Source organism: Pleuronectes platessa, chromosome 17 (genome assembly GCF_947347685.1).
Source record: "Pleuronectes platessa chromosome 17, fPlePla1.1, whole genome shotgun sequence".
In the NCBI taxonomy this organism is placed as follows: domain Eukaryota; kingdom Metazoa; phylum Chordata; class Actinopteri; order Pleuronectiformes; family Pleuronectidae; genus Pleuronectes; species Pleuronectes platessa.
In genome coordinates, this window is record NC_070642.1 from 6,611,466 (window position 1) to 6,623,478 (window position 12,013).

The following is a 12,013-nucleotide window of genomic DNA, read 5'->3' on the forward strand; positions in this document are numbered from 1 at the left end:
CTGAAGTTTACTGTCTTTATTCATTCAAACATTAAAAAAGACGATTTTTGCTTTTGATAAACAATATAGTGTCCTAGTCTTTAAATAAATAAGCATTAAGGTGGACAAAATGATCAGTTTGAATGCATATACATAAAATGATTCACCAGTTTCACTACGACAAACAAAATCCCTCAAATGTCATCATGCACGAATCACAAGGCTCCCACACACAATGTAATTGAATTAATTAACCAAAAAATCGAATTCCTCTTAAAAACGAAGTCACTTCCAATCAATCCTCACACAAACACTTGGATGGAAGTGGATTTAAAAACATGTTGCAACATTTCAGTAGCATCTGTCAGCAAAGAGAGTGCAAGTTTTACAAACTGTAGAAAAACACATTCAAGAGCTAAAATAGGTTTATTTTACAACGTATCGACAAAAGAATGTGGGGGTGTGGCACAGGCACATTTGCTGAGTAGTAGTAGTCGTTTTATTTCAAGGCACAAGTGAAAAGTGAAGTCCATCCAAACAACAAGCTGCATATTCTCTTTTGAACAGTAGAAATATGAGCTCATTAAGGTGTTGTGCAGCCTTAGAGTCATAATCCAGTGTGTTTAAACTACTTTTAATAACTGACCATTACACAAAAGATACTTTTTCCTGGCAGGAAGACATTAACATGTTAAAAGATAAAAGAAATTTGATGATCTTGAGGCAGTTTTCTGTTCTCTAACGTGTCTCGAATAAATACAAAATGAAACATCCACCATTAAAAGTTAAATTAACTAAAGAGAAATTTGCATATCTAAAACATTCACATTTTCCAATAAGACATTCAACAGCCCTCTGAAGGTTTCCATCACTTGGTACATCTGGTAGTTAAATAACAGCAATACAGCTTGAACAGGGCGTCCAACAGGAGAGCGAGAGGCGACTGCTCATGGCCCCAAATCGTACATCTAAGTGAATTCTGTGGTAAATCTGCTCAAATCAAACACTGTGGCTTCTGAAAACTTACGTGACGTCTGATTGGGCGTTCAGCAGTCAGCTGTTCCTAGGTACAAAGCATCTCAAGTGTTCCAGGACTTGCGGTTCTCCCCTCTGCTGCGGCTGCCCGCGGCCCCGCCCGGTTCTCCTTTGGCCAGAGCGGTGAGGGCCGCCAGGTTAGGGCTCGATCCAGACAGGTTGGCACTGCGGCGCTTTTTCTGTTGGCGATGGCGTTTGGCACCGCCGCGGGACACTCTGTCGGGCCGTACCAACACCCCGTAGCCGGGGTTGCATTGGAAGTACTGCTTGCCGGCCACTGAGCCGTCGTTCTTTCCTAGAGAAAGGTCAAGAAAAGTTGGTTAGATGTTTTAATTTGACAGAAAGACGTAGACTTAGGTCTGTTGTCCTCACCTGCTGGTACCTCCAGTTCCACTCCCACCCAGGTACCCTGCGCAAAATCCGTGGGTCCCACGTATCGCACGGTTCCACTCTTATTGGTCCCCACAGTTACAAACTCCCCTTCTTTCAACCATTCAGGGATAATTATAGAAGTTACGTCTCCTTCCTCAGAATCAGAGATGATCTCCAGGGTTTCCATTGGTACAGAGAGGTGGAGTCCACTTCCATGGCTGCTGGTCTCATCCCCGTGCCCGCTCGTCTCCTCATCCATTATAACATGAAAGGACTTGAGGTCCGAAGACTTGACCTTCTGGATCTGGAAGGGGTTGGCCGCTGAGGCAGCAGAATTGGAAGATTGAATGCTGGACAGAGGAGTGGGAGCTGCTGGAGGGTTCACAGATTCCTTGGCGGGCGATTCTTCTTGCACTTCATCTGTTGCTGAGGTTGAGGTCAGGACTGAGGTTTCGATCGGGTCTGAGGCCTCAGCTTTTAATTGTTGCTCTGATGAATCTTGAAGAGCTGAGTCACCTGATGACAAAACCGGGATCAGGTTCGGAGCTGGATCTTGAAACCTGTCACAGGTTGCCTCGTCTTCTTCGGGTTGCTGAGGCTGGCTTTGATCTTCTTGCCCTGACGGTTGTGTTTCATCAATCAGGGGGACTTCTGCTTCTGTCTCATCTGTAGCAGGCAGCTCGAGTTCTTCTGTCTCCTGTGGGGTCTCTGATTCTGAGACGGGTGTTTGCAACGATTCTGCATGTTTGGTTTCATTCTGCTCGACTTTCGCTGAATCACTGAGAGGCTCCGAATGGTCTGATCCAATCTGGTCAGCAGTTGAGTCTTCAGGTTGTTCGGCCTGGTCTGGTAGATCTGATTCTCCTGCGGGATCAGGCATTCCTTCCTCCTTCAAACTGACTGATGGAAACTGATGTGGTTCCTCAAGACTCAGATTTGAATCTGATGGAGTACTGTGTAATTCGGACGGTGGCAAGTCAATCTCCCCTGCAGCTGCCTCGTCGTTCAAACCCTGCGATTCCTCCCGAGGCTCTGGGTGTTCCACAAGGAGGGATTCTGGGTAAGTAACAGATTGTGTAAATGTAGTGTCCTCTTCCTCTTCATCAGGCACCATCTCAAATCCGGATGTCTGGGGCAGGTCCCAGCTCAATGTGTAGACGTCTGATAGTGTGACTGTAGATATGCTGGTGGACATGTATCCACTGGAGGCTTCGCTCACTGGGCTATGGGTGGATTCTTCCGTCTGTTCTGGGATGATGGGCGGGAGGAGAGGTACGGATCGGGGCGCCTCTGCTTGGATGTCGGCAGGAATGATTTCCTCAATGGGAACCTGGGGGTGGATGCAGGCACCAATTGTATTAGTAACCCAGAAGCTGACGTCCTGTTTGAAACATTGACACTCTCCAAAATCAACACTGCAATAGACTCCATCTCTACTAGACTAGAAAAAGTCCCTTCTCCATTTCACCCCCTCATCTGCCTCCTCCATGTTAGCGGATGGGAATGGGACCAAACTAAAAAGTGAAAGTTCACCTCATATACATTTTTCTTAAAGATATTTTTTATTTTTTATTTCAGGTAGTTCTTCTCACACTGATATATTAGCAAATCTATTATTATTTTGGCTTTAGTTGAGTCGCTGATGCTATAAAAACAGAATGACATCTCATAATTGACAGATGATACTGGCACATTATTGGCTAAGCATCTATAGGCGGGACCTTGATACGCCATCTTGACACCAGGATGAGTACAGCGCAGACTCTGGTTCCAAATGATGGAAAAAGTGCAAGATGGCGGAACCAGCATATGGGATATTTTAGCTTTCCCTTTGTACAATGGGAGGAAGTGGAGACACTTAATCCATCTTTATTTACAGTCCAGCACTGAGAGGGAGCAGAGCCTGGCCACACCCAGAGGACAGACTGAACTTACCAGCTGCTGATGTTTGCTCATGCCCTCGTCAACGCTGGCTGACTGCACGATGATGCGCGGCAAGTTCTGCGACTGGAAGTGAGTTCAAAAGAAATTAATGTCACTTCAGAGAAGAACAATCTGTACATTTGCACCGAGAGGCTGTCGAGCAGATTTCAAGATGGAGTCGTGAGCGAGTCGGTTTCATTTCGGCTGGGCTCCACCTGAAGATTAGATGTTAATGTGAGCCTGTAGGTCTCCAAACCCAGTCATTAACCTGACTGAGTGGGTGTGTGTGTGTATGTGTGTGTGTGTGTGTGTGTCAGGTGAAGTTTAGCTGCTCAGGGAGAATTATGAATCAGGCTTCAGTGTGACAGTGGAACAGAAATAGAGTCATTGGAGGAAAGAAGTTAATCTCGGAGTTAACTAGACAGCAGATACTGGGGGCTGATCATCAAACTGTACTGCTTTAATGAAGACTAATCTTCATTACGTATCCATCCCCGTTGGTCATCTACTTTATTGCTGCTGCACGGACATGCTTTATGAATGTGAATAATCAGTTTGTTATCAAATAGATTGAAAAGGATTAAAAATAGTTCATTTAATTCAGTAATCAGCAGCGAAGATGTTGATATGTGATGCAGAAAGTGTTATGAAAATATTTGCTCATCAGATCACTCAGACAGATAAACTGGTAAAACAATCAGGATAATTGCTCCCTAATTATAATTGCACCATTATCATTTATCCCTATTCAGTATTCAAGTTAGCTCTTTCTCACTCAATATGATCCGTCAGCTGATTAAATACTGTGTGATTTGCTTCTCGAGTTTTTTTTTCTTCGTTTTGACGATGGTAATTAAAAAAAACAAAATATCTGAAGATATTTTAAGATAATTAATAAATTAGGACAATTGTTCTTCTGTGTGCTTAACAGCCACAGAATATTAATCAGGACGAGTGTTTAAATCTGATGCAGCCCTGACGTCACAACATGCTGAGGGAATTAACTCTTAATTCTCAGGATTTGTTCAAATGTCTCGTTTACATTTAGTGCTTCATGGTAATCTGTCCTGTGGCTTTTGTGTAATGCTGCTGACTAACAGACAAACAGATGAAAACATTTCCTTCTTGTTGGAGGCAGCTGAAGTCCTCCTTACTCCTGTTCAAGCAACATCTTATATAGTGCCAATATGTTATGGGAAATGACTGAGTCCTTTCAAAATATGAAATACATAAATATATACATACACAATAATATATGATTATTATACAATAAAAAAAAGTACTGTGATGGTAAAGAACTGTTGGTTTTGGACCTTTACATGAAAAATGAAGAATAACACAAGCCTAATCTAAACGAGACTTCAATTTGAGAGTCACCTCTCAAATTCTTATTTTTGTGAGTGAAGTGACTTTGACTCCCAGTATACACACAGTTGCTGGGTTTTCTAACCTGGGAGTAGTTCAAAGGAAGAAGTATCGGGCGGGGAATGAAGTCCACCTGCTCCTAATGAACCCTCCTCTACACACAGTGCGCTGCCGTCGCGGCGGGGGATGTTTGTAAAATGTCTGCTCTGATCACAAACATTTTACAAGCATGTCAATCACTAACGGGAATCCAATTTGTTCTGTGCGAACTGATCATTTCATTCTTTGCCCAAGTTGTCAAGTTACCTGGTTTTGATCAACAAATGTAATGACTCCAAAAGTCATGTTCATTCTTGATACATTTGTCAGTGTATTACTTTCTGTATAAAACAGACACTGAAACCAGAAAACAGTGACTGTTAGCAAATACTACTGTTAATGATGTGATGCTCTTTATAATAACAGCGTCTTTTTATTTGCAGAAAGTTGAAAGCAGGATTTTCATGTTTTTCGGCTGATTATTCTATTTGTAAGATGAGATGAGAAACTGCAGGAATATTTGATTGAGTTGAGTGGTTTCAAAAAGTTCCTCTCCACCACCTAAGTAGTAAAGAGTACTCCAGCAATTTAGAAGTGAACTTCCAGGAAGCTTGCGGACGCAAGGGACCAATTTCAAACCGAATGGTCCAAGGTGAAGCAGCAGGGACTGAGACGTTTTCACTTTATGAACGTCTCGAGCCGTCTAGTGACGTTTAAGTAAGTCACAAAAAACTGAAATCTATCTACCAACTTTTCAACTATGCTCCCAGGCTTTATAAATGTGAAGATGATGGTAATGTTTTCTATTTTTGAAAAGATTGGTTCATTGACTTTGGCATTGACCAGAAATGAAACCAATGAAAATGTGATGAAACCAGAAATTACCTCCACTACTCGTTAGAGGAAAACGTATATGAAATTGTTTGATAAATATCCAGAGGCTTCAGAAAGTATTAAGAACCATTCATCTTTTTGCACACTGTGCTATGTTGTACATTTCAAATGTAGAATTGTCCATCAATCCCATAAAGACAAAGTGACATAAGGGGCTTTCAGAAATGTTCTTAAAAATCTCTTATTTACTAAAGTATTCAGACCGCTTGCTATGTCACATCAAACTGTGGTCATCCGGTTTGCCTTTGTTACCCTTGTCATAAACTTGATTGGAGTCTCAGGAATTCTCTGTAGTCTGAGGTAACACTGTGATGAGGCACAGCTCATATAAAGTCTAAAGCTCTGAGTGTTCTTTGGAACCATCAGGACTTTTCTTAGAGTTTGACAATTAGCTGAACCGAGTAACCAGGCAAGAAGGTTCTTGGTCAGGGGGGTGACAGTCACTTCCAGAGCTTCAGAAGTTGCTCTGCAGAGATGGGAGAACGTGTTTAAACCACTACCTCTGCAGCACTTCATCAATCAGGTTTACAGTAAAGAGGCGAGACAGAAACCTCTTTAACTAAAGGCCATATGACCTAATAAGTGGCAGGGAGACTGGTCAACTGGTCAGAATATAGGTAGGGAGTAATTGAGCCAAATACAAAAGAAAAGCTGCCCTAGAGGGAACACAACCTGGGACTAGATATAGCAAGGAAATGCTTGAATGACTTCAGGACAAGGTTCAAACTGTCCTGGAGTGTTCCTGCTAAAGTCTCCATAGAACATTTGTGGAAAAACCTGAAGATGACAGTTCACAGACACTTCCAAGCCAATCTGACGGAGCTTGAGAGGATCTGAGAGGATGATCCAGGAGTTCAAAGTTTGTAGAGACTCACCCAACACGACTGGAAGCTGGCATTTATTCTTCAGAGGCTTCTACAAACCACTGAATTCAAGCTGGGGTTGGTAATCCAGGAAACGATAGTAAGAGATACATCCCACCCTCTCGCCGACTTTTCTGTGACTCCCTTGCTAACCTCTGGCTCTAATCTATATAGTCTATTTATTGAAGCCATTGCATCTTAGTGTACTTAAAAAAAAAAAAAAAGTTCTGCCTCACAACCTTTAAAAGATGATTTAAGGTCGACACAAATCACAGTTTTTGTATTCCTTGTCTATGATGAGGTTTATCGGCTTTATTTTGCAAACTTCTGAAAACCACTTATCTTGGGCACTGAGGCATTTATACTTTATCTGTTTATCATCTGTGTTTCCATCTACATAAGCTCTGTTTCCATGGCAACGGAAGAAATAGGACTTGCTGCTGATGAGTAGAGGGTATATTTAGATTCAGGCTGCAATGACGCATATAAACTTTAAATCCCAGATAAGAAAAGCAAGCAGAACACAAGCAAAGCATGATGAGCGGACTGAATGAAGGTACCTGCTGATGGACAACTGACTGGGTGCCGCTATCTTCCTTCCCACCAGGAAGCAGTGACTTCAGCAGCTTGGGCACGGCCTTCACTGGGGGGAGATAAGAGGCAGCGAAGCCTGAGTGCACTGATAGAGGAGGTTACAGGAGCAGAAGTGGAGGAAAAAAGGACAGATAAAAGATAAACGTTTTTTATATAGAGAGAAATGTGTGAGCAAAGAGGGAAACAAATGCTGAGTGAAGATTCAGAGCAAAGGCAAAGATATAGTTGGCCTCAGGCTATAGCATCAAAAAGAGCCCTAATGACATTGAAGGAAGCAAAAAAGGAGTAAAATGATTAAAAGCCACAGAGAGAATGGGTTAGAAGAAGAAGGTTTTATTAGTCGTACCTGCTTCTGGGTTCAGGCTCTGGGAAATGGAACTGGGCAGTGTTCGTCTGGACGGAGGAGGAACCACACAAAGATCCTGGTGGCTCTTCCAGCTCTACACAGACACACAGACACACAGACACAGAGACACAGACACACACACACACACACACACACACAAAACACAAAACACAAAACACACACGGAAAACACACACGGAAAACACACGGAAAACACATGAGAGAGGAATCACACTTACATACCCACACCCACAGCTGAAAGCAGCGTTCCAATAATCTGTGACCTTTAGCAGACTCTATTGGTTACAAAAAGAATTGCAACAACACTGACGGGACATTTTCCAGTTATTGTACCATTTATCCATTAGTTTCAGCTACTTACCTAAATTAGTAGTGCATGGCATTTAAATGTTTTATAATTAAGTCACAATTTTGTTATTGATTTTAACCTCTCATCTATTATATGAATTCATTCATTAATCTATCTCTGTTTATTTTCTAACTTTATTGTTCGACCTAATACCCATTCATTTTTACTTACCTACATATCTATATCCATCTATCAATCTGTATATCTATATATATCCCTCTATGCATCTATCTATAGCTATATCCAATTATCTTTACATATGTCCATTTATCTATCAACCTACAGAGGCAGAAAAGCCTCTTGTTTTTGTTGTCATCCTCAACTCCACGCTTGTGATACACAAGTGTCTTTGCAGGTCAACACGAACATAAATTGCTTTTATGTGCCGGTGTTGTGTGAATATATGAATGGTTATTATCATTTAGAAATGTTTCAGAACAATGAGCAATCTAAGAGATGAGAAATCTCAATGAGAAATAAAATGTTCCCTCCTTAGTCTTAAGTATTCTTAGCCTGGAAAAGTAAAATCTTTCAGTATTTCTGACAAAAGATGAAAAACAGTGTTAATACTATAAGAAATGTTGATAAACATAAGAGGATTAGTAGACATGACTCACATTGAAGTCATTGAGCTGATAAGAACAGGAGTAGAGATCCAGAGTACTGGCTGTCAGCTGGTTAGAGAGAGGTTCAGAGCTCAGGTGTTAGTAAGGCAGGTTAACAGCAGTAAGACAGGTAAACAGTGGGTAGACTGGTTACCAACAGGTAGACTTCTTAACAGTAGGGAGACAGGTTAACAGTAGGTAGACAGGTTAACAGCGGGTAGACAGGTTAACAGCAGGTAGATTAGTAGTTAACAGCAGGTAGACTGGTTAACAGCAGTAGGACAGGTTAACAGCAGGTAGATTATTAGTTAACAGCAGGTAGACTGGTTAACAGCAGTAAGACAGGTTAACAGCACAGTAGAGTCAAGTAAAAAACGAAACAAAACACCTTCACTCCAGAACAGAAGCAAGCCACAGGCAAGTTGTGGTGAGCAGTAGTTACGTGTTGCTTCTCCATTGTTTCTTCAGATTTTTACTCGTAACTCTGACCAATCGTTTTCTGCAATCATTACCATTAGACCAACCTAACTCTATATTTCTTTGACATCTAAACATAAACATCCTCACTAACCTATAAGAAAGGGAGGGAAAAATACCCCAATACACAAAGGGGGAGACAGCATATCAGCCTCAGACTAAGCTGCTCATTTATTTTTTTTCCCAAATAGTTTTTTTTACACCATATTAATATAGTGTCAAGTGTATTTTATATACTGTTGCAAGTAACCTGATCTCAATTGGATGACTCTCAGTTCTAAACGCACCTAAAGGTTTCCTCAATACATCCTCAGATCTGATCACTGAAACCACATTCGGAAGTGGTCAAGGAAGCATGTGGCCACATCTGTGAACACAAACAGTCCTGGGCCACATATAGAGGACCGACTGCTCAGCGGACATACTCTGACCTTAACCAAACATATTTATACACTTCTCGGTATCCACATGTTGATTTGTTCAGGGCCACAATATCAACACTGATCACCACATAATGACTGATATTAAAAATATATTATTAATTACAATTAAATTGTTAAAAATCCTTCTTCACAGCAGGGCTGCACCAAACTCATTCAACCCCTCCTGACTCCTCTCACTTTATCTTGTGCCAACACACAGACAGGCAGTAACACTCTCAAACACAAACAAAGTGAATTGGACACATTTGTAAACTCAAACTGAGTAAAAACAACATTATTTTGTTACGGCAAATAGAAATGACATACGTGATTATTTGGCTATAGAGTGGGGCAGTGCGATCTGATCACAAGTTGTCACAGGAGTGACATTCGGGATGAAATTGAATACCAGGTGAGAACAGGGTTAGAGAGGGGGGCGGGGCACTCAAAACAGGTCAATCTGAGGAGGGCTGTTTTAGACAGGGTAAAAAGGGTGCTGTTTTAAATTATCCTTGTGGTATTTTTACCAAAATATGCTACAGACATTTCATTAAGACCCCAAGGAACCATATCAACTGTGGTAAAATGGGCATACGATGGGTCCTTTAATGCCAGGTCTGAAGATGTCGATATTTCGCATCCCTCCTGTTTGACAATAAACCTGAAATAACCCTTTAATGTTGAGATCAGAATAAATCTTCACTTACCCGGTTGATGTTTGGAGAGCTCAGGCAGCGTCTGGAAGGTTTCCCTCTGACCCCCATCTGCTCCTTTACAGCCACCTCCTATACACGCACACACACACCAAATAAATTAGAAATTGTATGAGAATATGTATTTGTAAAATTTATAACGATTGAAACTTTGTGTTTTACTCAGAAAATATAATGAACTACATGAAAATTGGAAAAAAGACTGAGGATTTAATGTGCTCATGTTTAATGAGTGACTAGTGACGTCTTGGTATTCTGAAAGAGCTAAATCATGATTAAATAGAAAATGATTGATCTAATCCATCTTAGTGTTTGTGAAGAACATTTCCTTACCTGTCTGAGACGGTCGAGAGTGAGGATGTTCTCCACAGCCAGGACGCTACGGAGGTATTTCTCTATGGCCGCCTCACTGTCGGCTGACTGGTCGTCCTCAGCACTGGCAGCGAGCCGCGCCAACATCTCCCTGTCCTCTGGACCATGGATGTCCTGTGAGACCAGGGGTACAGAGCATTAGGGCCAGTGTGTGATCAATGTGATCAAAGTCTTTTCACTCTGGTTTGGATTATTTTTATGGTATAGGTATATAAAAAAATAACGAGTTTATCACTTGACCACTGACTTAAATGATATAGTATTATAAGTCTTAAACAAATCAGTATTAATATCTAAATGCAGATAGTATCTACAGGCTGAACTTAAGCAGAAAATAAGTTATAGAAACAGTGCACTAGCATCTTTTGAAGCTGTGACACATCAGAGTTAATTGTTCAACATCTCTGTGTCATAAGGAAAGATAAAATCCTGCCAGACATTTTTAAATCTGCTGCTCAAAAAAAATTCCTGTGGTTCAGCTTTTACCATTTTTACTAACCGCCAAGGTTATGTTTTAGTTTTGTTAGTCAGCATGATTACAGGAATTTTGTATAATTTTCTCTGCAGGTAGCAGGGGTTCACATGCACGAACAGCCCTCTCACATGCAACATTTTCACAGGTACACAGACTAAAGAGGGGAAGTTCTTGTGTGATAGAGAATGAAATGCATACCACTTGAGGGTATGCACAGCACTGCAGCTGAAACTATGAGGCCTGAATGTGCTGCACACAGCTAGACAATGCAGCAGCAGAGCAAAACAAAACGTTAAAGATATATCATAAGAAAGGTAGAAAATGCTTTTGGTTCATTATGAAACTATGGTTGGACAAATTAGTATATAGCAGACCACCACAGTCCAGATAATTAATGGGAAACACTGATTTGACATGGCGACACAGGGCATCAGCAGAGGTATTTGGTCAAAGAGCACCATTCTCATGGTGTTTTAAAGTAATATAAACAATACATGAAAATAATGCTGACAAATGAAACAAATTAAAAATATCCACTGGTGATTATTTGTAGACTTATTAGAACCACATTTAAAGTCAGTCTCTGTGTCACTTACTATAACTATGACTATAATACCTTGTTGACATATTTTTTATTTGTTAAGAAATATTTTACTTTCTACTTGACAGCTTTAGTTATTAGTTACTTTAAATATGTAACTCAAGATAAATAAATGTTTTCCAACATGTCTCTCTGTCTGACGTCTTACCAACAGCTGAGTGCAATCAGGTTCACATATCAGACATCTCAGAGTAGGTAAGAACCCCAACAATAAGGATTTCTCCCTCTAAAAATCTCACATGGTGTAAAAAAAAAAAAAAAAGGTTACATAAACATACAAAACTGAACATATCTGAACTTTTTGTTAAATCTCTCAGCCATTGATCATTTCTTGATACATGATCTGCTCTCCTGTTTATTTGTTTTCTAATTTTTTGGGGATGAATATGCAATTGCTCATGAATCTTGATATTATTGTTTAATTATAAAAAATAAAAAATATATAAGATTTCATTTGGTTCTTACCCCTGGGATGTTAGAGACGATTTCAAATGTGACCCCACAGCCGGGGATGGTGCTGCGATGGGACATCCTCTTTAGCAGACTCTGTGCAAAACCCTGCCACACAA

General features: G+C 40.7%; 1 protein-coding gene across 6 annotated transcripts in view; it reads right to left on the reverse strand.

The window, feature by feature from the left end:
• Position 1: 1 nt before the first annotated feature.
• LOC128460689 (kinesin-like protein KIF13B) overlaps positions 2–12,013 on the reverse strand; it is a 35,325-nt gene continuing 23,313 nt past the window's right edge. For 4 of the 6 annotated variants that reach the window (XM_053445945.1, XM_053445942.1, XM_053445944.1 and 1 more), the window contains 8 exons: positions 11,910–12,002; positions 10,330–10,482; positions 9,991–10,068; positions 7,411–7,504; positions 7,031–7,149; positions 3,322–3,393; positions 1,387–2,716; positions 2–1,309 (listed from right to left, as the gene is read on the reverse strand). In XM_053445945.1, coding sequence (XP_053301920.1) covers positions 1,059–1,309; positions 1,387–2,716; positions 3,322–3,393; positions 7,031–7,149; positions 7,411–7,504; positions 9,991–10,068; positions 10,330–10,482; positions 11,910–12,002 — 2,190 coding nt within the window. In that variant the 3' untranslated portion in view covers positions 2–1,058. The other 2 variants (XM_053445946.1, XM_053445947.1) reach the window with 2 other exon arrangements.